The sequence below is a fragment of the Excalfactoria chinensis genome, chromosome 5 (genome assembly GCF_039878825.1).
Source record: "Excalfactoria chinensis isolate bCotChi1 chromosome 5, bCotChi1.hap2, whole genome shotgun sequence".
NCBI lineage: Eukaryota > Metazoa > Chordata > Aves > Galliformes > Phasianidae > Excalfactoria > Excalfactoria chinensis.
In genome coordinates this window covers 50059098-50085732 of record NC_092829.1, presented here as the reverse complement: position 1 = coordinate 50085732, position 26635 = coordinate 50059098, and the positions used below count along the sequence as shown (strand labels likewise).

The 26635-nt window shown below is 40.4% G+C and overlaps 1 protein-coding gene across 13 annotated transcripts in view; it reads left to right on the top strand.

Moving 5' to 3' along the window:
- Positions 1 to 26635, top strand: part of TSPAN4 (tetraspanin 4) — a 378614-nt gene that overhangs the window by 310660 nt on the left and 41319 nt on the right. For 12 of the 13 annotated variants that reach the window (XM_072339188.1, XM_072339195.1, XM_072339186.1 and 9 more), the window contains 2 exons: positions 5606 to 5797; positions 23180 to 23254. In XM_072339188.1, the coding sequence (XP_072195289.1) occupies positions 5606 to 5797; positions 23180 to 23254 (267 nt within the window). The remainder of the gene's footprint in view (positions 1 to 5605; positions 5798 to 23179; positions 23255 to 26635) is intronic. The other variant, XM_072339185.1, reaches the window with a different exon arrangement.

Here is a 26635-nt window from a genome sequence, read left to right as displayed (position 1 = left end):
TGAGGAGATGTTCTTATCAAGGAAGTGTTGAGACTGAGAGTAGAGCAGCATCCATTTGTGATGTGTAACTTCTGTGGAATAGTGTCTGTCTGTTAGGTAGATCTGGCGCTTATCCGAGCTGAGACCAGACGTGTCTGTCTGAGAAGCAATGTGGCTGAGACCCCATCTGAATTAGACAAGGAAATTATTTCCAGAGTTCTTCTCCTCTATAGAAGGGATTTGTGGACTGCAGGCTTCTTGTTGTGTGGTTTTTTGTTTTGTTTTGTTTTGTTTTTTTTTTCCTTTTGTACAAACCTCACGACATGGCCTCCTGCTGAAATCCCAAGCTGCAGTAGACTTTTTAGGTCTATCCTAATACTGAATTGTCTAGTGACCTTTCTACCCTTATGCTGAAAAGACCTCCTTAGGAGACACTCTGATAGTCAGGATGCAGAGGCATGTGTGTGGTGCACAAGGTGGAAGGTGTTTGCATTCACCCAAGTTTTAGTGGGCTGCTTAATCTCTGGAAATCAGGGAGACTTCTCACAAGAATCTAGTGGCTCTGTAAGCCCAGGTCTCATTGATTGCTTGACACAGATTATGAGGCATCTGAAGTGCGCTGGAGCGATGACAGCTGAGAATTTGCTGGTGGCTGTCCAAATTCCATAAACACTGCTGACAACCTGGGCCGTGATGCAAGAGTAGAAGGCAGTGATAAGAGGACAAGGGAATGCATGTGTGTGAAGCTCAAAAGCAGAGGTATCTTTACTCAGGTTTAAAATGCAGTGAAAGAACTTGATCCTGTTTTTTTATTTATCTTTTTAATGTACAATAGTGTAAGTACTGTGTTGTTTGTAGTATAGCTACTGATTGCACCAACGCTGGAACTTATAGGGTAATCCTACAGCTCAGACCCATGACTATAATCCCTATGCCCTCTGGAAGAGAAATACAGCCTCTACAGTGGATCTGAGGGAGAGAAAGAGATATTTGACCTCATAGCTCATTTAATTGCATGTCAGATCTCCTCGTTTTTGGTTTGAATAAGCTATGCACTTACTGATTTAAAATAAATAATAGTATGCAAGAGTATGACATGGGTAAGGAGAAATGGGGAATTAACTCTTTCATTGGTGTCTCTCTCTGTAAGTCCTTCTCTGAAAATAAGCTGATGCCGAGCAAGCAAAAAAAACCCTTCAAGTTTAAATTCTAAGTGAGCACTAAAACTAGAGGGAGGAAAAGAGTGTGAGGTAAGGAGAACTTACAAGTGCCCGTAATACTGACCAGTTTTCATCTAGCCAAGTACCCAGCTTTGGGTCATGGCTATTTGGGTGTGCTGAGAGAGAATATAAGGATACTTTTGTCAGCTGCTTTAATTTACAATTTTAAGTTCTTCATCTGCAAGTTTTGCCTTCAAGATGTCATTTTCAATAAGATCAGTGCACTTTGCCTTCCTTGGATTTGTATAATCTCTTTTTGAACCTGCTTATAGTTTTATATCCTCAAAACTGTGGCAGCAAATTCCAAAATACAGCTTAGTGTTTTCTTAAAAAGTACTTTAATTGGTTTTGAACCTGTGGACAAAATGAAGTCTGCCTGTTTTAATCTCAAGAAAAATAAATAATCTTTCTCTATTCTCCTTTCCCATCTGTTACTGGCTTTTAGGGATTGCTTCTATTCCAGTCTCTTCGCTCCCAGGAATGTTGTCCCCACTAACTGATGATTTTTTGCTGATTCTTTTTTAAATCATTGCTAAAATGGTGTAGCTCAGATCACGGCCATCCTAGATGAGGCTCACCCTTATTGTTTGGCTCTGCAATTCAGAGCTCAAGAGCCTAATTATAATAAAGGCAGAAAGTGCTTCAATTCCTCATTTAGTATTCCACTTAACTTTTCAAAATCCAAGGCACAAAGGGATGAACTTTTACAATAACCTTACCTCTTATATTAGTTAAATTTTAGACCTCTGACTAGTAAGAGAATTGCAGTGTGTGCTACGCTGTACTGATGCTGCTGGTGAATATCAGATAAGCTCTGCTAAAGAGTCCATCCCAGTGGATGGGACACTGGCTGCAATTTCAGTACATGGTGTAGTGACGTGGATACGTGTCCAGAGGGTTATTTGATAGACTGGAGGCTGCACCATGCTGGATGGAAGGTCTTTGCTAGAAGTGGCCAGTGGGCTGGTTTCCAGATCCTCCAACATGTCAGGCAGCTGCTACAGCAAGAAGTTGTCTGTGCACTTATAGAGAAAGCTGCAGTCCCTGCAGTAGCACGTAAGCTTCTGCTTTGTGCATGTAGAATCCTGGATTCATTGCATCCTGTCAATGTACTTACATATTACATTTCCACCTGACATATGTATCTAGCTAAAAGAAACAGTTATTTAAGTACGCCTTACATTACAAGAGCATTTGCTGGGTAATGTTCACATCACGGCTATTAATACTTTGATGTTGAGTTTTTCATTGTAAGCTTTTACTCCATAGCTAAAGGAGGGGAAAGAACATTCGCATAAGAATAGCTGCATAGCAAGTGGCATTGAGAAAGCCATTTTAGTTTAAATTTGTGGAGTCTGGGAGAGAAAAATCTTTCTAAGTGAATTATTATAACTGTAAAACAACTAGTCGTGATTCCACTTGAATCCTGTTATCAGTGTATTTTTTAATATAAGAGGAATAGTTTTTATCTGAAAGGGAAGTATGATGGGTAGATCCTAATCAGTCACAGTATGAGAAGCCTTGATTAGATGCATTTTCTACGTAATAAAAACCAATATAAAAAACACTTAAGGACACCAACACCATTATCATGAACAATGAGGCAATTTCTCCTGCTGTATTTTAAGTGTGTATCTGTAACTTCAGAATTATTTTCTCTAACAGCATGCATATATCTGGAGTTGTTAGGGATTACTTTGTTTACAATAGTGTAAGATCAATTTTAAGTGTAGCACTGAAGCCTGAATAATTTATTTTGTAGCCCATTAAAACAATTTGGAGGATCTAATTTTGCAGGCAGCTTTTCTGCCAAGAGAGTGAACTCACACATGTCTGTGTCTCCCAGGGAGAAAGAGATGGACTGAATCTCTGCTCTTAGAATGAGCCACTGGCTTTACTGCTTGTCTCTGCTATTTAAATGCCCGTGAGCAATTTGTCTTAAGCAAAATGAAACACTCCTTCCAAGGTCCAGGGCATGCTACTGGTTATGTTTCTATACTTGGTACTTAAGAATTGAGGCACTGGCACATTGGTTGGCCTCTTCCAGATTTCCACCACAGTCTGTCCTGGTACACAAGCATAATTCACATTTCAATTCAATCTCAAGTCTTAGAGCTATGAAACTATCCCAGTTTGGGCTAAAAGATGCTGCGTTCTGTTTCATTCAGAGTTGCTTCGCTCACGAGAGTAGAATATCATGAACAATTAGGCAAATAATGTGTTAAACATTTCACAAAGGATTAAAACATGTTGTCAGTAGCCTGACATCTTTTTTTTTTTTTTTTTTTTTTTCTTCTTTTTGAATTAGCCTTGCAGTCTTCATGTGTTGCCAGTGCAGAGTTGTATACAGTTGCCAGCTTCAAGCTGTAGTCTTATCGCTAATCTTTTTGTTTCAACATTTAGTGTCTGTTCTAAATGTGACAGCTTTGCTATTTGCAAGGAAGACACCAAATACTCAGGAGTAGCCCTGGTAATGGTTTTGGTTTTGCTTGATTTTATATCTCAGCAAACCCTGAAGGCTGTCAAGACTTGTCATCTCATCACTCTTCTTCCGCCTGTTTGATATCAGCAAGGATTGGGAGATGGAGGAAGAAAAAGTGGAGGGAAAGGAACTTAAGTAACTAAGCAAAATTATCCATAGCTTAATAGTTTCTTAGAGACAAAGATGAAGAAAACAAATCAGGCAGCAAAGAATCAATTATGACAGTTCTCTTCTGTTTGATATACCTTGCATAAATAAACATAATCTCTCTGATCCCTGGAATTGGAACTGGGAGTTAAGCTTCTGTTCAGTTCAGAACAAGAAAAGCAGAAGAGGAAGGGAGCCATTTGGAACCAGGAAATATTCTGCTCTCACTGGAAAGGTTCCTGTGGATTTTTTGGTGGATCTTGGGTTCCCTTATTTGTTTCTTTAACCAGATGCTTGAGTGTTACTGTATTCTTTGATACTATTCTAGACTGTGAATTTCAGTGCTCTGATTCTTCTGGTTTTAGCTAGGGCCTCTGCCCAGTAGATATTATTTTACTGTCTTTCAGTGCTTTAGTCCCTTTTTAGAGCATTTATACCTTCTTTTTTCCATTCTTTCTTTGGCCTAGGGTGATAACTTTTGTTTACATGACCTCAGGTACACCAAACAATTTTCTATGGGTTATCTTCCTTTAGTATTTTTCCTACTCCTATCCCCTGGTTAGTCATTTTAGACCACTGTAAATATCACGATACATAAGTGGGCAGGAAAGGTACTTCAGTGTCTGTGGTCATTGCAGGTACTGTCCCTCCTTGGTGCTTACAGAGGGCACATTGCAACAGCTTGAATGTGGTCATATGGGATGCACGTATATGAAAAGACAACTTAAGGAGATGATGTGAGTCCACGAGTCTTGGTCTGCCTTCTCTCAGTGGAGACATGCAGGTTGATGCAGCTGAGGTACATTGCAATGAGATACAGTTTTGCTTCTTAGGTTTGAACAAAATCAGTCTTGTTTGCAACTAGAGTATGAGCCACCATTCTTGTCTCCTCTGGAGGGGGAATTCAGGATCACGCAGAGGCAAACTTAGCAATTAGCACTAAGAAATTGCTTTGGCTTTTGGGTTTCTCTTCTTTGTTTTATTTCTGAGGCTTAGCTCTGCCCCAGGATTAGCTCTGTCTTTTTCCTCTTTTGGTTCAGGAGTTGCCTTATGTTCATCTACTTTATGCAGACATTTAATTGATAGGCTTCTATGTGTGGCTTACTACTCTATGAGTGCAATTTTTTTTCCTAACCTTTAATTGATTTGGATAATAAAGTGCAATTATAGAACTCAATAAAAATTGGTTATTTTAAAGGGAGAGTAGGAAAGAAAGAAATGTAAGTGATGCGCTGCTGTGTGACCGTATAATAATGCAAAATCCCCTTTGGTTTAATTCTATTTAATTGCCCAGCTTTACTCAGTTTGTTACAATTGTGCAGTCTTTATCTCAATTATAGGCAGCAGGCTTATAATTGTTTGCATTTTTAAAAGTTCCTTGTACATATAATAATTGTAAATTTGATGTTTTTGTGGTGGTGACTCTGCCTTTGGTGCCGTGCTCCCTTCTCCTTGCTCATATGCCAGAAGAGGCTGTACTACTGCTCCCCTTTCAGATTTTTCCTAAACCGGTGAAGTCCTCATCTCATCTGAAATTGGGGTCATTTTTTGAGTATATTATCTTACTGCTAAGTTTCCTCTTTATAAAATGTTTTCCTTTCTCCTTTGTCTACTTTGGACTGAAAGTGCTGTAACTAAAGATCGTTCTTAGGCATGGCTGCTGGGTTTACTCCGGTGGAGCTGCTGCTGTATTGATCTGCTGCTGTATTGATATGGATTAATATCTGGGGTTACTTTGATACAATAACTGAGCTTCTTTTTCTCTTTATTTTTCCAGCTGGGAGGCTGTGGAATCCTTGGAGTGGGCATCTGGTTGGCAGTTACTCAAGGGAACTTTGCCACCCTCTCTTCATCTTTCCCATCACTGTCAGCTGCCAACCTGCTGATTGTCACAGGAACTTTTGTCATGATCATTGGCTTCGTGGGCTGCATAGGTGCCATCAAAGAAAACAAGTGCCTCCTGCTGAGTGTAAGTATTAAGCTGCTTTGCTGTTGTAGTGCTTGCTCTTTTAAGGTGCTGGTGCTATTCCGATGCATGTTACGGTATCCTGTATTTCAACAGAGGTTGTCCATTTGATGTGTAACAGATGTGAATATTATTGGAGTCAGACTTTGGTAGTTCTGAAGAGTTGCTACGTCATTTGTGACTATGCTTTTAGCCTATCTTTGGAGGGCGAGACCTGCAAGCAGGGAAAGGTTAGTGGTTATGTGAGTTTCCTTGAACTCTAAAGAGAGGAGGGAGAGATTTGTGAAGACGTCTTTGCAGTACACCCTTGAATTGTTGTTTACTTAGCTTTGGTAGTTATATCTTCTTAACATCTGCTCTAGTGGGACTGCTGGTGTGAAGTCCTGAGCAGAATTTTAATAGTAGGAAGGTAACGCTGTGAAAAGAAAAGCTGGTTTTTGGTTTAAATTGGAAATGAAGTCCTTTAGACTTGGCCGTGTTTATTTTGCTGATCATTAACTCTCCAAAGATTAAGATGTCAGGAAGTAAAGGTGCCAACATAAGGATATTGCTGTGAAATCAAAGATTAATAAGGTACCAGCTGTCCATAATTTAACAGAAGCTCAAGCCATACAGCTAATGCATTTTATCAAATGTTATTTGATGCCATTCAAAGCTGGGCTGACTTTACAGTAGAGAGGGCTTGTTGTAATTGGTGTTAGTGTGTATTTTTGGTCCTGCTGAACTGAAGACTGAGATGGCCTTGCTGCTCAAGTCTTGCACTTCACAATGAGGCCCATCAAATCTTGGAGTGAAGTAAAGCTGGAGTTTCATTTACTGAGCTGGTGATCCCATTGTAACTTTTGTGGCATAGGCAAAGTCTCCCAGGATCCATTGTCCTTGCTGCAACTAGAGTGAATCTACTTAGTCAACTAGATTTGCATCCTTTTGGAGAGATGCAGATGTTAGGACATCTTGCTCCTCCTAACACATGCAGCAAAATACTCTGGGTCTAATATCCTTCAGTGCCCAGTTGTACTTAATTGTACTTGGTGGATCAAGTTAGATAATAGAATAGAATCAGTTTGTTTTAGAAACTCTTTGCGTGGGAGAGCTGGGAAGCTTGAGTTAATTTGGTTCCATCACTTAACCCTGTTTCTCTGTCTGGCTATTCAGTGTGACCTCTATTTTACTTTGCTTCACTTTGAAAGTGTGTTCCCTTAGATCTGATGTATAGCTGCTATATAGAACGACAAAATTACTTGGGTTGGAGGTGACCTGACAGTTCACTTAGTTCCAGCCCCCCTGCCATGGTCACAATTGCCTTTCACTAGATTGGGTTGCTCAGAGCCCCAGCCAACCTGGCTGTGAATGCTTCCAGGGACAAAGCATACACTACTTATCTGGGAAACCAGTTCCATTGCCTCGCCACCCTCTGAGTGAACAGTTTCTCCCTTACACCTAATCTGAATGGTACCCTCTTCAGATTAAAGCCATTATCCATAGTCCTATCACAACACATCCTGATAAAAGTCCCTTCCCATTTTTCCTGTAGGTCCCTGTTAGGTGCTGAAAAGCTGCTGTAAGGTTTCCCTGGAATATTCTCTTCTCCAGGCTGAACAATGCCAGCTCTCTCAGCCTATCTTCATAGGAGAGGTACTCTAGCCCTGTGAACATTTTAGTCACCTCCCCTGGACCCACTTCAGCAGGTCTATGTCCTTCTTATGTGCAGGTCCCAGAGCTGAACTCCAGGTGTGGTCTCAGAATGGTGAGAATTCTGAATAAGTTTATCTGTAGAGAGTTGAAATAGAGTTTCATTAGACAGTATTGAATCTACACTTTGTTTAGTACAGTGCTATATACATTGGCATTTTCTTATTCACACAATACACCAGAGAGACTTTTAAGTTCTTGTGAGTTCCTCTCTTGAGCCTGTCTTCAGTGTGCTTGGGAGGAATATGGACAGTAGTGGGAGCTTCAGTTTATAGGAGCAAAGCTTTGTTATGTAAGGTTGTCCTTCCCTTGAGCTGCTGGTTCTACTTGACTTCTTTTGGGCAGTTCTCAGTTTTCTAGGTCATGAAGATAGCAATGTAAATGCTTGAATGAAGGAACTTGCTGCGTATCAGACAAATACTGTTCTGTGTGTGTGTGTGGTTGTCACATCCACTCATCCTTTCCTAATTTCCTGGGTATTCTACACCCAGCTTTCTTCCAAGATGAATAGAATCTGTTAAAAAAAAATAAATCTATTGGTTGTTGTTAAGTGTCTCTGAGAGGGCCCTTTACTCTTTGTTTTTTTTTTTAAGAGGGCAGTTTAATTGTAGTTGGGATATGATAGGACTTACTGTCTACATTACAAAGGGAAAGCCACTAAGCCTCAGCAACCTTGTGTGTAGTGACTCTGGTTTAACAGCATAGATCAAGTCCTTTAGTATATCCCAGGCCACTACTTACAAGGTGTGCAGGCAGTTTAAACAGATCCATGGTGGGCTTATAAAAAGCAAAAAAGGTTGTTTAAGTATCAATATGCAAGCAAGAAGTAAAAGGTAGGAAGTTGTACTTGTCTCTTTCATTACTCTATATGCAATAGTATGATGAAGTTCATCCATGCTGGAGGTGTTCCCCAGGATGCTGTCATGCTGGAATGTCATATATTCTTGTTATCACCTATGTATGTGAGATAAAACATTGCTCCACTGTGCAGAGATTTCTGTGCATCTCTGAAGGAGCAGCAGGTTTTACTGCCTTCCCTTTGTCCTCTACTGGTGAGTGTGAGAGAAAGACAGGGATATTCGCAATGGATGTAGACATAAATAGAGATTATGTGAATGTCATCTGATCCTCCGTATGCTCTGTCCGTCCTGCCTGTCACCTCCTGCTCTGAAATCGTGCCCTCGAGATCTTGAAGACTCTTATGACATTACAAGCATATTAACTATACGGACACACCTGATTTAGCCAAGTATAATTTGGACCTCCACCTGCTGTTGTCTTCTGTAGCACACCCTATCCTAGTGACAGAATTGGAAAGGCAATTCTCCCATGCAATGTAAGCATCTCTTGTTTAGCTTTCTAAAAGCAGAAGAAAGAGCAAGAAGATGCTGAAGTTGCAGGTTTCTGCTGGTGTTGGAATAGGTGATTTGAAGAAGTAGGTGGAAGTATAGCCAGAGGAATGGAGTGACATGAGTGTATTAAAATGGCCTGAGGGTGAAACAGGGGAAGAAAACAACCAGCACAACTCACCTGCATTGGAGCAGCAGAAGCTTTTTCAGTGTTGAATATAACTGGATTTGTGAGTGTATGATATTGCCTTATGAACAGTGCTGCTGGTTGATGATGTGATAAGGTGTTAGATTTACTTAAGGAGCCTACTTGGGTGAAGAAATGAGCAGTTTCAAAGAGATGTTTCAATTTGTCTGTATTTCATACAGGAAGTTACAGAGCAGATGAGGCTCTAATCCTCTACCTTTGTGTTCTCTAACATTCCTATTAGGTTGTCATTGCAAACCTTTAAGACCTTTGGTGTGAAGCTGCTGTGATGTTAAGTATAAATGATAATAATTGCGTACCTCTGGAACTGCCAATGATTTTGAAAGGAAAGAGAACCAAAGAAGTGTTTTGAGTAGCAGAGGACAAGCAGAGAAAGGAAGTCAGAAACAGCAGTAGAATTTAATTTGTAAATGAGATAGCTGGGTGTAATGAACTTCAGGAATGAACTGCATTAACCCTGTGAATAAAAGTGTTTAGATAACCTAAAACTTCACAGTTTTACTGACTTGAAAAGACTAATCTAGTGTCCACTAAGTAAAGAGCTGGCAGATGTCTTTATTCAGTGGCATTGCATAGCTGGGACAATGCCTCCTTAATCTTTTAAGAAACAGCCCCATTCCTGTCTTTCTGCATTCAGAGGAATGGAATAATAGGAAAATCTAAAATGGAGCATGAAAGAAAAATGAGAAGGAAACCTCAACCATCCTACGCATTCCGGATAAAAAAAAAAATGCAGATGAGATGAATTGCACAGCTGTCATTCTAAGATCGCACTAAACAAAGAATAGGTATTTACAATCATTTTATTTGCTCCAGCTACAGCGCGAAGGAAGATAAACTTTTCCATCATTAAATTTCCCTAGGGAAATCAGAGCAACTAGCACTTCTTGAAATAAGTGTACAACCTGGCATATATAATCTTGCTTCTGAAAGCAGATGCGGGTTGATGAAGGAAGCAGAACAATGCTTTCTTGCTTCAGTACGATTCCTTTGACTTTTCTGCTCTTCTGGTTGCTCAATATCATATAACAGCAGTGCCTGTGCTAAAAAATCTTCTGTAATTAGAAAACAGCAACTTTATTCTGATGGGTTTGGTCACTGTCCTGAATAGAAGCCAGCTAATAAGCTAAGAGTCTGACTGAGCAAGAAAGATCATTGACTTCATGGATCTTTTTCATAAGTATCTGATCACTCCCTACAGTGCATCTAGCTGTGCTGCAAATCTCTATAGGATATTCTGAAAAAAAAAAGTGGGGAATTTGCTGTTATTTTCCTCCTCCATTGCAAACGTCTTATAGTTCCAGCGTGTGTCAGAGCCATTAGCCTTATCTTTCATCTTTGAGAATTTTGACAAAAACTTGCACTGTGTGTGCTTGAACGTCATTGTAATGTATATGCTTTTCAGCTGAGGTCAAGTCCTTGCAGAAGATAGGACACCAGCTCACTCTGCCACTCTAGCGCAATTGGTTATGAAGATTTGATCCTAGAACTGACATCCCCTTTAGGCAGTCAATGTATATAAATGTGCCTGTGCTGTTTCTCTGTGCTAGAGAAGTTTATGCCTGATTAAGTACTGTTTTTGCTTTCATGCTCACTTGTTGACTCCACTGATCTCTAAGTATCTGTGTAAAGATTGTCTGTTAGGTTAATTGCTTGAGATCTGTATTTGAGGACCTAAATTGCCAAAGTTCTGTCTTGCATACATGTTTCGTTCTCCCTTTCGTGTGGAATCTACATCAGTGGGCAAACAGGAAAGGTCACTGCGTAGCCCAGGTTAAAATAAAACCCAACTCCAGATGTTAAATCATGATGGATCACACTATTCATTATCTGTATTACAGTACTGCCTGCAGGCAGCCTAGGAGATCAGGCAGTTGTGTGTGCATTCTGTATAAACTCCTGGTAACAAGCAGTCCCTGCCTAGTAGAGCTTACCATCTAAATAGGTAAGACAAATGGACAGTGTTATTACCCTCATTAGACAGATGGGGAGCTGCAGCACAGTGAAACTGAGCATCTTGCATAGATTGCAATGGGAGACTGGGGTACAGATACGAAGCAAACGCAGATTGTCTAAATCACAACTCAGTGCCTGTGTCTTCTTTCCCTTATGTCAGTGGAACGTGTCCAGCTGTCCTGTGTTCTACAATGACCTTTAACAAGTATTTAATCCATGTTTCCATAACAGTAATAACAACTTCAATTTTTTTCCTCACATGAATTATGCCTAAATAATAAGTAAATGTTCCAAAGCAAAGTTATCTCTCAATTTTTGTCCTTCTAGAAGTGTCCAGTTGGTACATTTAACTGGTTTCAAAGTCAATTACCCTAATTGCAGCAGTATTTTCAGTTTAGTGGGAAACAGGAGATTCAGAGAAGCTGCCAGAAAGGGCAGGTGAATGTTGTGTAATGCAGAATGTTTGAGAACTGGAACTTGCTTTTGGGCCAGGAAATTGTGTCTGTTTGGTTGTGGCAGCTCATGCATATAGATATGTTTGAAGATTCTTGTTCTAAGTAACAACCCGTGTTGTGGAAGGTGGTATGATTCATACGCAGTTTCATCCTGTCACTTTGTGCCACTGTTTTCTTATTGTTTTTCACCCCGGGATTTGGTACAAGGAACATGTTCTACTCCCAGTTGGCGTGAGCAAAGTGGCCAATACACCAGTATGCCAAAAGAGGTAGAGGATGGGTCTGCTTGTGTAGATATTATGGTCTAAAAAGTCTTTTAGTGTATGTAGGTGATCCTTTACCACACAGTATAGGAGTATATTACAATGGGGAAGGGGCTTGAAGTGGGCAAAATGCTGACTTGCTCTTTGATGGCCCAGAGTAGTCAGCATTCTTGTGAAGTGCCAACAATGGGCATGTATCAAATCAAGGATCAGATAAGTAAGAAAAATGGCTTAGATGTGCCCTGTTTCCCCTTATTCCTGATTAAGCTTGTTTTTGTTTTGTTTGGGGTTTCGTTTCCACTAGAAAAACTGAAAGAATGATTAGTGGCAAGGGGAAAGAAAATAATCATTAACAGACAGTTCTGTATGTTCAGCTCTATTTAAGTGAGGGCTTTGTGTTAGTAAGTGAGGAGTTCATCACAGTTGCTAGTGTGAATAAGATCAGAATTATACCTTTGTTTTAGGTGAGCCTGGCTGTGGAAAATGCTGATAGTATATATCTGAATGACTACCCAGACATCAAAAGCCTTTTATTTCTGGAATAGTCCTAGAGGAAAATGAGTGCCCATGATGTTTTGCACTGTGCTGTTAGGAGTTTTCTGAAGTTCAGCCAGCTCATCTGTAAGTGAAATAGCAATAAAGAAAATGAGGAAAAAGTTAATGAGTGAGAAGGAAAGACAACTAAAACCCCTACTGTCTTCAGTAGTATTACTGGATCCAATCAGCAAGCTGACAGCTGAAACTCTGTTGGTGATAGGGAATTTATTTCAGAACAACTAAATGGGAAAGAAATAGCCCATGAATGACTTAATCTCAGTAATTTTATGCTGTAGAACAAACAGTAGATTCTCACTCTAGCTAGAACATCAGCTTGTGTTATTTTAGTGATCTGAGCAGGAAAATCAGGAGAATTGTGGCTGCAGACACTGCAGCTCATGGTGCAGAGATCAGAAAAGCAGAAGGACATACAGCTATGTGCCTGCGAGCATTATATGTTGCGTGTTACACTTCTCTGGTAGTGCTGTATTGCATGTGAAAATGCTTCTTGCTGCCTCTTTAAACACTGTAAGTATTGGAGAACTAAACTTCCACAGTCTGGTTGCCTCTTCTTTATTGTTATTAAGCATTTAGGTTGGTGAGGCACTGGAACGAATTACCCAGAGAAGCTGTGGCTGCCCTGCTTCTGGAGGTGTTCAAGGCCATGATGGACAGGGCCCTGGGCAGCCCGACTGACTGAGTGACAGCCCTGCCCACAGCAGGCAGGTTGGAACTAGTTAATAATTAAGGTCCCTTCCAACCCAAGCCATTCTATGATTCTTTAATAAGTTTTTAATGGCTTCTGCTTGGCTGATACTGAAACTTAGGTTTGAATGACTCCTTCTCTTCCTTTTCCTTTCTTCATTTCAGGTAGTAGCTAGTAAAAATACCTGGGGACAGAGAACAGAAAGAACAAAGATGGTTTCCTTACCTTTTTCTTTTAGATTTCAGCCCAAGCTCAATATATAGGAAAAGCTTACATCATAAGGTCACGCTTGTAAAATGTAGAATGATATGTACCACTGGCACACAGTATGTTTCACATCCTTTGGTTATCCTCTGTGGTGATGAGATGCTGTTTTATGGCAGACAAACAGAGTAATGGGCAGGAGTCAACAGAGCTGTGCTGGTTTGTAACAGGTGAAGGTTCAAGCTGTTTGTCTAAATGGCTATCAGTGTTTCAGAGTAGGCTGATTGACCTAGTGATATTAACAACATTAGCCTCTAGAACAGTCTGCGTGGGCTCAGGATCCCCCATCACTTTGAAAGCCCACTCAGCCTTTCTTTTTAGTCCAAGCATTGAAGCAACTCTTATGTGCTAGAGTTTAATGACAATAAACCTGGATCAGAGCCTTTTTGGTATGGGACCTTGACAGCAAGCCTCGTTTTGTCCTGCTGCTGTCTGTAGGGACTTGAGACAGCCCACAGCTACATTAGTGCGCACCAGATTGCCAGGACACTTATGTAACCCAGCAAACTTCACAGAGGAAGAGCAGAGCATGAGACTATATTGTGCTTGTCTCTCTGGAAAGTACTTTTGAGTAAACTTGTTTTCTACCAGGGCTTGCATCTTCAGGCAGACAAAGTAGTGCACTAATTGTCTGACTTATAAAATGGAGTTCTGCTGATTTCTGTAGGATTTTGTGCTGACCTGGGGTCACCTGTAAGATCTGTTATACAACAAGACTCTCCCATTTCAGAAGCAAAAGATAGATGAGCTGTATGCTCCTTGGTAGCTCAGACATTTGTTTCACTTCTGAGCATGAAGTGTGATGTTATTTTTTTCCCTAACAGTGCAGTCATCTCCTCAGATGAAGCCATAGGTTTAACGAAGCAACATGTGGGCTTACATTCCCAATCATTCGTTTGCTATTTTAGCCATTTTAACGCTGCTTTCTGAAGAGCAACACTGACTTTTCTCTTTATGGACTTGAATTACATTAAATTCAGAAACACTTAACTCTGGAGGTAGAGAAATGGAAGCTAATTTGCACAACTCATTGATGCCTACTCAAGAACAGCTTATTTGATGATAGAGACATGTTAGTTCTACTCCATACATCCTCCTCCTGGTGAACCAAGTAAACCAAGAAACCAAGCTGATTTGCTGTTGTGAGACTGACCTATACACATCTGAAGCAGCAGTGTAGCACATGTAGTATATGTAGAACAGTTGGGAATTGCAGACTGGGTGGAAAACCAATGGTATATCTTAAATACAAACAAAATGCTCTGACTTGTCTTTTTTTTTTTTCCTCGCCTCAGCCATGTGCATCCCAACATTTCCTTCACTTGCGGTACTGTTTTGAATCTTAGAAATAAGAGACATCTTGTTCTTATAGTCAGCAGGTGTGGTCCCATTGCAAGGTTAGCTCAAGGTTTCCAAATGCATAAAGGGAAACATGCAGAATTTCAGTTTTGTTGTTTTTTTTTTCCCCTTCAGGTTGTGCCAAGTCCCAGAGCAGCCCACTCGTGTCACATACCCTGATCATCCTGAGGGCACCTCTATCAATGTGCCCAGCAGCTGAGGATGGCTGGATGTTCAGTGAATATGGATGTGAATCCAGCCCTGCCAATTTGTTTGCTCCTTAGGCAGAGCAATGAGGAACAGTCACTGCTGCTCTCCTCCTTTTAGGGGCACTGAGCTGGCCAATTGCCTCTCACGCTGCAACTCCAGCTGACAAGAAATATCCTGGGGAAGGTAGATTCAGGCAGAAGCTACATTTAATAAGTGCAGAGGTGATATCAAGACTGAGTAAAAGGTGTAAATTTAGACGCTAATTCACTTTACATGTCTTTGCCATGGGGGAAGAACGCTGGATTAATCCCAAGACAGAGTCTTTTAGTTGTGTTTTCCATTAGCTGTGTCAGTTGGACTCAAGAAATTGCTGTGCTGTTAATGAAGTAGCACAAGATCTTGAGAGAGCCAGTCTGAACTTACAGTTTTTCTTAAGTTGTGTCTTACTTTACAGGTAGGTCGAGTTTCCATCTTGACTAGGATTAAGATAAAACACCAGATCACATAATGCCTTTGCGTTACTTCTGCAGGAGAGTTGAAGCAACCCTTGAAGAGAGTCAGAGGCCCACAAGATGCTTATTTATGTTAAGAAATAATTTGTGGTTGTGTTAAGTGTGCTTGTACCCACCTCCTCTTGTGATGTGCCAATGATACCTAGCTAATATTTGATGACAGTTCTTCAATTTAGAATCAGTTTTTGGAAAAGATGGGAAAGGACTAGAAATAGTAATAGTATGAGAGAGCAGAATCTCTCAGCTCTCATGAGTGCAGTAAGACTGGCTGATTCCAACTGAAAGCAGTAATGAGACTAAAATGAAATGATGATAATCTGCATTAACACTGCATATGTTGTATATCTTCCCATAAATAGTTACTCTAGACTTCTTTGAGACTTATTCATCAGCAGGAATATCTGCATATTCATAAAAATTATAGTCCGAACATAAACAGAGCTGTTTTATATATCCACCAGGCATAGCATGCAAAACTTTGTTGCAATCAAGATGAATTAACTGTTAAGGCTTTTAGAAAATAATAGCTGATGAGCCAAATTTAAATACGAGCCATTTTCATAATGGAATTTCTGTTCACAAGTCTGCTCTTGCACATTACTGCTTTTTTACAGTTTATGATCAAACTTAGCATTTTTTTATACTGGAAAAAAATGAAATGATCAGGGCTAAAGAGATTTACTTCTAAGGAAGTATTAAAAGCCAAATATGCACAGCATGGCTAAGAGAGGGCTTGGATAGGATGTATGAAATATTCAAGGAGTGTGAATACTATTGGCAGAAGGAAAGTAGTCATGGCAGTACAAGAGGTTGTAAGTGGGAACAATGCTATGGAACTAACAAATGGAGAATTTAAACTGAACTTCAGCAAAACCTCTGGTACTGAGATGTGAACTCTGCTGTGGTGGAAACAGGTGGATGCAAGTTGCCCTTTCTCTTTGTTGTGAAGTTCATGTGGTGGAGCAGTACAGTGGGATTTTGTTCACTGTAATGCCAGTTGATGTTACTCTCTCGGCTCCGTCCTATCATACCTTATTCCTTGCCCTGACTTTTTTTCATACAAGTATTCCAGGCTGCAGAAGTCATTTCTAAGATGACAGTACAATTGTCACTTTTAGTTCTGTTCTCACCTCTCTTCTGTTTCCCATGGGAGAAGACGGGAAATCAGAAGGCTTTGTCAGTGCCAACTGTAGAGGTGCATCAGCTTCCCTTGGCCTCACAGATCTTGTTTCAGTTACAGAGAATATAATCTATGATAAGAGAAAAAATACAGAACATATTAAATTCAAGGTAAATTTTTCATTTTCAGGTAGGTTGGTAAATTGTGGCTGCTATAAAATCCATGAAGTTCATTTGGCTTTAATGGATCTCTGAATTTGTAGATAAAGGTTTGATTCATGTTTGTTTATTCAAAAAAGCTATTTACACCTTCAGCATTGAAAATAAAATGATATCCCTGCAGAGAAGGTTATGTGCAGAACACGATGTAATTTTTGATAGTACTTCTGTTTGTATCAAAACATAATCCAAAAATCAATTGAGGAAAGAAGGAAAACAGCCTTTCTTTTTGGCTGATAGCCTCAGCCTACAGCGCAGTAATATGATCTGATAATCTTCCTTTTAACTCAGAAATAAAGGGTCTCCTCCTTTTGATCAGGACGGTACAGATCTTTCAAATGGGGAGAGAGCCTGTGCTCTCTCTCAACAACAGCTGTTGTTGTTGAAATTAAGATAAAAAGATAAATGTAACAATTGGGTGGCCATGGGCTCTTTCAAGCCTCAGAGGTCATTGTCGACCTGTGTGCTTCTGTGATTTTAGGAGGCTGTCTTCTAGTTACTCGAACTGTGCTGGTCTCTCATACCAAACTTAGATCTGTGCATATTAGGACTAGGCAAACAAAATCTTTCCCAGGCCATCAATTCAGAGCTGTCTTGAAAGACCAGCAACTTGGGCCCAATATGAATGCACTGTGATTTCTTCTACCTGAGATGCTTCTTAATTAGGAAGTCAAATGTAATACCAAAATTAAAGCTGATCGAATGAGAAGTTAGTAATCAAGCCTAATTAAGTAGCAAATGGCTTGCCTGTGACTGCATCGAACTTGCAGCTGCTGTAATAATAGAAAAATTGCCTGTAAATATATATATATATATATATGTATGTATGTATATAAACTCTTTTTCCTCTTCATTCTGAGAGCTGCTTCAGGACATCACAAAGCTTGATGGAGATTAACAGCATTGGCAGTGCATAATGGAACACAGCATAAGCTGACTGCTGAAGCATTTGTCCAGTTTCTTAGGCTGTGCTGATTTACAGGCTGTTTGGCCTAAACAAATTATTTGCTAAGCCATGAATCTTAAAACTGTTTTGGAACATGTCACTATTCCAAAGAGACTACTAGCTTTTTGGTTTTCTTAACATGAGGGCTGTTTTGAAAGTAATGCCTCAATTTGATTATGTTAGACCACGATGTCAGAGGCAAATGTTGGTAGTACGTCAGTAGAGGTTGAACCTTCCCACTGATATTCCATTACATTTTGCTGCTCTGTGACAGATGGCAATAGAGGGGCAGTCTGACAGAATGGCATCTGACATGGATGTGCAAATGAAGTAAAGGTGGGCAACTGAATTCCTCCATATGGAAAAAAAAAAAAATGCATCATTAACCCTTGCTGGATGATTATGGAGACCAAACAGTGGGTGTGAGCACAGTGAGGACAGTCACCTCCACTGGTGCAGATTTTTATGAGCACAGCATGTAGGATCTTCTGCAGCATGCAGGTTCATCGCTGGTGAAGAGACATAGGTAATGGTGGTGGTGATGCTGGAAAATAGTGTTTTGTAGCTGAGAATTTGCTCTATCAAATAGTGTTACTGTGCTCTTTATATCTGTTCTGGTTTCCACAGAAATAAATAGGTGGCATTACTTTTGGAGTGATGTATGTACTTACCTGTTGTTTGTCAAAAAGGATCCGATTGATACTTTGCAAGAAACTTCTGTCTCTTAATATTTAGCTAAGTGGGAAGAGGGTCTGGTACCCTCACATCTTACTGTCTCCTTGTCTGACAAAGACTTCCATCACATGAAAGGCATTACTTCTGGGGTCAGGCTAAACGGAACATTTTTTATTTCATCATCAGTTGTAATGTTTTTCTCTCCTTGCTAAATGCTTGAGGAGATTAACAAGGTAATGGTAGATGGTTTTCCTCGTAGTTGGTTATTTTTTCTTTTGGGAGACTGTGAGATCAGTTATCTGTGCATAGAGGAGGACAATCTGAGCAGCACGATAGAACTATTAAGATTTGTGAAGGAGAGGCGGTGGGGAAACAAGACCCAATCCTGTGCATTACTGTATGATGCTGTCATTGTGTAGAGGGGCAAGTGTTTGTAACATTCAGGAAATGAGAGCATCTTTCTTGTTGGGAAGAAAACATAATTAATAGTTGCCCTGTTGTGATAGGACAAGGGGAAATGGCTTCAAACTGAAAGAGAGGAGGTTTAGATTGGACATAAGGAAGAAGGTGTTTTGGTTTTTTGTTTTGTTTTGTTTTGTTTTTTTGCTTATTATAATAAGGGTGATGAGGCATTGTAGTAGATTGCCCAGAGATGTGGTGAAAGACCCATCCCAGGAGACATTTAAGGTCAAGCTGACTGGGCCTCTGAGCAATCTGGTTTAGCTGTAGGTGTCTTTGTTCATCACAGGGAAGCTGGGCTAGGTGGTGTGTTTAAGGGTCCCTTCCAACTCAAATGATTATATTCATGTAAGGAGGATCAAGAATTGGTGCTGGATGAAGGGGTTAGAGACTAATGGGTCAAAAGCCTACTGCAGCTCCATTGGGGATTGATGTACAAAGTGGGGTCTCCTCTAATACATTTCTCTCTCTCTAGTATCAGGAGGGCAGTTCTCAGAAAGCAGAAGGCTTTCCAGCGATTGCATTTCTACCTTTTAAATGGGGACCAGTGAGAAGGTGATGAGCTTTATAGACTATGGAGGTCAGGGCTAATAAACTACCCTTGGTTTTCTTAGGGCTTAGAAGTCAGCGGTGGTAGGTAGACAGAAAGGCATCACCTTACCTCCCTTCTTAGCAAAATTCTTCTGGAGTTATTCAAGGTGTAATTTACACAACACTGTACAGTAGGTACCCACTAGGTTGGTTCCCACCATTTGACATGTAGTGTGGTAAAGCATCTCTGTACAAGGTCAGATTAATCTTTTTGTGGAGTTTTACATGAATGCTTTGCTTTGGGACTGTTGTTTCTCCAAGCATACATCTTTATGTCAGCAGCCTGCAGTGCCAGTGGGCCACAGAAAATTTCATTTTTATTCCTCTCTGTATTTGTCACCACAGTGAGAGGCCTTATTCAAAAACGAGCTGAGTTTCCCATAGAATTGGTGGGGATACAGCATTTGGATACAATTGGTGGGGGTACAGCACTGGAGTGCTGTAAGCCTCCGATGATTTTATGTTTTTCCCTTTAAAATTCGAATGGGATGTGCCAAGCCACCTCTGGCCCCGGATTGGACATCCATCCTTTTGGGATGATGCTGAGACTTGGAACTGAACGTGAACTTCTGTGGGAAGGTGCACTGGGAATAGAAGGGCAGGTTGTGCGTGCGGCCATCTGTGTACTTTAGTCCAGTGGATCAGAAGATGTGATGTAGCACGCAGGCTGTGCTTTGCAGCCAGGTCCATCTGAAGCTCCGATAGCGTTATTTTTATTTATTTATTTATTTTTACTTTCTGACTTGTTGGTCTGGGTTCAGGTAGGGTTCTTCATTGGAGGGAAATGATAAATGTGCTGACATGTAAGTGCTGCAGTTTTTAGCGGATGATGAATTTTAAGCTTCCGCCTTGAGGCTGACCTCACTTAATTTACCTTTGCAATAAAAGATACAGTGAATGTCCCTACTGTCTGCACACCATGGGATTGCTAATGCATGTTATCTGTTATATAACTGCATTCTTTTTGTCAATGAATGTGAATAATAAGAAAGATAAAACTAGAGGTTTTATTTAAAAGTAGGAGTATTTTTCTGTGGAGGGAAAACATAATCCTGCTTATCAAGGTTTTGACTTTCTGAACAGTGTTAATTTTAGTTCACTGTATGAATTCCAAAACCTGCAGTGCATGAAACAGAAATCCTGCAATAGTAGCTTTGTTGCCCAGTCTGCTGGGGAGATGCAATGAGCTGTGGGTAGGAGAGGAAATCTCTGGAGGAGCCTCTGAGCCTTTGGATAGACTTGGACATCGCACATAACCATCACTAGGATGTGTTCTATTCATTCAACAATTCATCTGTTCAGATGATTGTTCTGATTTCTAAAATTTTGAGCCCTGCCTGTTAACATCAGAATGTATTACATTTAGGGATAGGCAGGGGGGCAGCAGTGGCTTGTCTCCTCTCCTTTGCATCTGTCCTGCATGGCAGGTGTCAGCTGGCTACATCACAGCTGTCTTGCTTTTCTTGGTGAACCTCCTGGCTTCAGCACTTGCATCCCCTTAGGTGTACCCTGCTCACCAGCCCTCATACTTCCCTCCAGGTGGCTTTCCATCTTTTCTCTTGCCAGCTCGCAACTCTTGAGTGGATTCCTGTCTGTATCCACTGTTCCAGGTTCCTGTGAGGTGAGGTGGGGGGATGTTGACTCTGAGTGGACAGCAGAAAGGCATGGTGGGTCTCTATGGTGTCCTCAGAGGGGAAAGCTGCTTTTTTGGAGTGTTTTGGGAGTCCTGTGAACTGTGTGGTTGTCCACAAGCAGCAGGAAGTATTTAAGTAGGCCTTCTGCAGTTGCAAGCTTTTAAGGTTTTAGCGGCTAGCTGAGCCTTCTCATTTGTACTGGATGTGTGAAGTGCGGGTTTTTAAAGGTTAATGACTGGCCTACGAAAATCCACTTGCAGTTGGGTAAGACAAAAGGCACTTGCTTGAAATGGAGCTGTGCCTTGTTGCAGGTCCCTGATCCTCATGCTGGAGCAGGAAAGAATTTTAAGCCAACAGAAATTTGACCTCAGTAGCGTTCATTGCCCTGCCTTGGTCTTAAAAGTAATTGGAGTGGGTTTTTTTAAAAAAAAGTTCTTTCAGAAGCTTTTATCCTTTAGACTGAAACAATCTCAGAATATATAAACCTAGACAATCCAAGTTTGACCAAATTATAAGCTGATGAAACTGGGGTCCTGTGGTAGGAAATGCTGGTCGTAAGTGATGTTGATAATTGGTGCAAGTCCTTCCTTTTGCTTCAGAAACTGCCTGGTGTGATCCACACTAAGCCAGTGAATTGGACAGGGAGGCAGTATTTACATGTATGGTTTGGAAGATGTACACGTTATGGATGTGCAGTAAAGCACCCCACAGCTAAATAAATCAGGCATCTTTGCAAAGAGGGAATTTACTTGCCTTATTTCAGTTAATTCTGTCCGACAGGCTAAAACATTTGAAGTAAAAAATAACAAGCAAGCTGCACTGAGACTGGTTTGCAAAGCTATATGGGAGGCCAGTGCTGGAAGGTAATGATATGGAAATCAACTCCGATCACTGAGAGGGCAGTAATGGGATCCTGTATTAGGGTCAGGCAGGTGTGAAGATGCTCGTGATGAAGATTTGAAAATAAACTTTCATTTAACACTCTTGGGGCAAAATGCCATCCATTCTGTAGGTAGTCTAATTGTACTAGTGGAAAATGGTATTTTCCCCTTCTTGACCTTTTGTCCTCCATTCAATCACAGAAATCCATAGGTTCAAAGGTTTGGTTTTGACTTGCCAGGCAGAGAAGAAGCTCTGATAAGGTTTTGTAGCTATTAAACTTTCATAGATTTGTAGCCTTGTGGTTGAAGCCAGACAGTAACTTTTTTTTTTTGCTCTTGGGAATGGGGTTTCAATGAAGTCAGAGTTGCTCAGTATTAGAATTCTAGCCTTGCAAGCTGTTAAGCATATGGAATTTGTGTTGAAGGGCCATTACCTGAGCCTAGAAAGTTTCCTATTGCTTTCTTACCTATCTTTGCAAAACTTTCATTTTCAGCTTAGGAGGGGTTTGTTCTGGTTTGTGCCACTGCTGTTTTGCTGCTGCTGTAGACCCCATGCAGCTTCTTAGCAAAAGAACAGGAGTATATATTTTTTCGGAGCTGTTGTGCATTGCCTGGAGTTTGTCCTGCTAAAGTGTCTCAGAGCTGAGGGCTTCCCAAAATCCTGGTGTGAAAGATTTCTTTTATCTACTCCTTTGAGCTTTGGGCAACTGGGTTTTACACAGTTCCTTATATAGTGAGAAGAAAAAGATATCGACCAACGTTATTTTGGTGTCTGAAGAACAAATCAACTCTTCTCAATTGAAACTCATGGGTAGTCTGTGTAATTACCTGGAATTGCTTTTAAAGCTAAATGGATATGCAAGTTTTTGGGTGTGCTGCTTGCTCATCCTGCAGTTCCCCTTGAAAAGAACTGTGACTTCATGGTTTATGGACCAAGCTACCTTCTCTAGCAATGGGAAGTCTAAACTGTGATTTTTAGTGAAATCTTGTTAATTGAAAAGATCTCATAGCAAAAATAAATAAATAAAGCGTAGCCTAGGAAGTGCTGTCAAATAGAGCCCGCTGGGGGAGACAGGTCTGTGTGGGATTGTATGCTCTTCTGCTGAAATCAGTGACAGAAATGAGCCATACATACATGGTCAGAGGTGCATTTCTAACTAGTTGTTTACCTGCTTTTGTGGTTATTGCATGTCGCGTGCCCTCTGCTCTGCCGTAAGCAGCTTTGCATCCTGCTGTCTGACTCCCACTCCCCTTTCTGCATGATCTGCTGAATGTACTTACTGTGCATCCAGAAAAAGCTGAGATAGATGTTGATTGTTTTTGCTTTTTTTTTTTTTTTTTTTTTTTTTTTTCCCCTTCTTCTCTTGACAGTTTTTTATCATGCTGTTAATTATATTTCTGTTGGAGCTCACTGTTGTGATTCTGTTCTTCGTCTACACAGACAAGGTAAGTCAGATTCTTCATTTTTTCTTTCCCCTTCAGCACATTTTTATGCCCCTTTTCCCTATAAATAAATCATGAAGCACTTGGCTTGGTATGCACATCATGCTTCTGTCTTCCTTGAGACACCTCTCTCAGAATGCATAAATAGCCTTACAGGACTGGGCTCTCTTGCTTGCTCATGTATACAACTCAAGGTCACAGACATTGCCAAGTGCCTCTGCCATTTAAAAAGAAAAAGAAAGAAAGAAAAAGCAGCAAACACACAACAAAGCCAATGAGGCTTACTAGGAGCGTGTGGGCAGAGCCATCAGACAGAATTCTTAAAAAAGAAAACAAACAACCACTACAAACCTAAAATGTTTGCAATTTAAGAGCCAAATGAATGCTGTATCAAAGGAAGCCTCATTGGCTGAAGTACACAATGCATTACCTTTTCAAGTTGCTCCTTGCAAGACGTGTAGTGAGGAGCCTGCAAGTGGCTAAAATGTAGTAACTCAGCTTTTGTTTGCAATTTCAGATTTGACTTACGTTTAACTTTTGTTCCCGTGCTTGTTATTTCTGTGCAAGGGCGAGATAACCTATCCATATCTCCATATCCTCTCTGAATGAACCCCAAATCAAGTGAAAGTGTGCAATTATGCATAACCTGCCTATTCAATCAAAATTATGTAGCAAAGTCTCTTAGAACTGATGGTTACTAAGGGAAAACTATAGGGTGGGTGACAGAAATTTGCCATGAATAGTCATTGGATACATGGCCAAAAATCAGGGTGTTTTCTTTTTCTCTTTTTTTAATGAAAAAACATTTGCGTGTCTTACATACCATGTAAATAAATGCAGTCAAGATTAATAGCAGATCTAGATTTAGTAGATCTGGTGTGTTTAAAGATAATGTGTACAGGGAGTGGATAATATAGCAATATTACTGTCAAGAAAGGCTCCAAATAATTCAGTTAATGATTGCTGAATGATTGTCAGGGGCACTTCTGAAGGACTGAAAAGGACTAGGTTGTTGGATGGCATGCTGTAGCTGGGACTTGGAATTAACTTGCAAGGTAATTAAAAAGGAAAGGGCAATTTAAATTCCTTGTATGCGTTATTGGATTCTGAATTACTTGTAACCTCTTGGGAGAAAGATCTACACGTCATAGATGACAACTTAATAAAGGCATCTACTTAGTATGCAATAGGCCTCCAAAAACCAAATACAACAGTTGGTAAAGGAATCAGAAAATATTATCATGTCATTGTTAAAATTTAAGGACTCACCTCACTGTTAATTTGGGATTCAGTTTTGGTTACTTCGTTTCAGCAAAGGAAAACAAATGATTAGAAGCAATGGGCAGGTGGGAGAAGAATAGTCATGGAGGGATTACTGGGAATCTCCTGATTCAGTATGGTAAAGATATTTTCTTAAGAGATCCTAAGAGGAAAAAGTGATAGCATTTTCTTACATGTTGATATATCACAGGCCTGTATTGAACTTGAAAATACAGAATCATAAAGAAGTATGTTTAAAGACGAGTGTTTCTGATACTCTGCATCACCACATCATAAAATTCCCTGTTGTTGGCAGTTACTAAGGCTGATGGGTATAGGGTTGATTAAGGTAAAGTCATTTAAAGAAAATATTCATAACGCAATCAGTGCTGTTACATTGACAAGTTTCTTACAGAGAGTGTTGGTCCTCATCTTTCAGAGGTAAAAATAATGGAAGTGTGAGAAAGGATTCACTCTTAGCTTTTCAGACCTGTTGGTTTGTAGCATCCCTATCAGTGTTCTTAGTAAGCATGTCAAGAAATTAAACCATTTCCCAGGTCACCAACTGTAGGTTGATGCAGGAGGTGCAGTACAGATTTCTTCAAGTTCTCTAATATGAACACCAAGTTCAGGTTTACTGGGTTAAGAAATTGCTTCAGTCTGTGTCTTGCAGATGATCAAATGGGGAGCCTTTAAATACATGATTCTGAGTGGTTTGTGTCTGTGTTACACTTGCAGTCCTTCCTACTAAAAAGAAAAAAGAAGAGAAGCCTACAACTAGTATTTTCTTACAGCACGCTTTCAGTTGTGTGCCAGCTATGCTAATGTGAAGAACAGCATTGCCATGTGCACTCATACGAATAGTGTAGCGAACCCAGATAGGCGTGCCATAGTTACTGAATTAACATGGTTCCTTGGAAGATCAGTGGAGGATGAATTTATGCTAACAACCACACATCAGGAAAAACTGATGTCAAGTTTGCATACAGAAGCAGAATGTGACTGCAGGTTAAGTCTTTGAGGCCTCCTCGATCATATATGTATCTTTATGTGATTTTATGTATATATATTTATGTATGCATGTGAATAGCATTTTTTTTTTTCAATTACTTGGAAGCCTTCTGTTAACTAGGAGTGTATGTGCATGTAAAATTCTTCCTAGGGTCAGATCGTGTCCAGTTATTATTTTCTGTTTCCAGGCTTAGAGAAGGTTGGTTAATGGATTTCCTGGAAGTTTTTGTTTACTTCTACTTTGTTAAGTGGATGCTTCACTTATTTTACAGAGTTTAGTCAGCCTTCCTTGCTTTCTGTGAGGCAGGGCAGTGTTAATTCCTTAACTCTGGTGGAGAAGCAGAGCTGAGAGGGCTGCCCAAGCTTGCAAGCAGCTGGGGCTGATTTCAAATGTAAATCTCTTGCTGTCCTGGCAGAAGGAAGCTAAGAGACTGAGCTGTGCCAGCAGTGTGACTGGCATTGTAGCTACCTTAAAAATACTTTGCCAGTGCCCTTTTTGTTCCTTCTGCTGCAAAATGGTCACAGTGGCAAGCCAGTGCCAGTACTGAGATATCTGCCATGGAGAAAGTACACATCCAAGCAATGCATCTGTATCCTCTGCTGTGACTACTGATGTAGTGGTGTGTTCGCTATTAAAAAGCATCAAAACAAAAGTTCTTTACAGCTTTTGGCATAGTATTTTTATTCTTTAATTGTGGGAGAGAATACAGCTGTGGAGATGGACAGAACTGGCTGCTGGGACCTGGGGCAGCCTGGACTGGCCTCTCGTTCTCAGTGACTTGGCAGCTGCCTCTCAGAGCTTTTAAGCTGCAGACTTGCTCCCATGCCCCACAATGTCATTTCCCTTTTTGTGATGGAGAAATGTTTGTCTTGATCTCATGAAATAAATACTGCCTTGGACTTCACAGCTCTTTCTCTAAGCTGTCTATATGGCATGATGTTATAAAGAGAGAAAGGCTTAGAGAAATAGCTTAATGGAGGATGTAAAAGAGAGAAACTCCTTGCTTCTTGGGGCTGCACTGTGGGACTCCTTGGCAGAGGCACTGAGCTCAAGCCTGGTTAATGCTTCTCTTTTCCATCCTACCTGGTTATGCTGGTTATAAATCCTTTGAG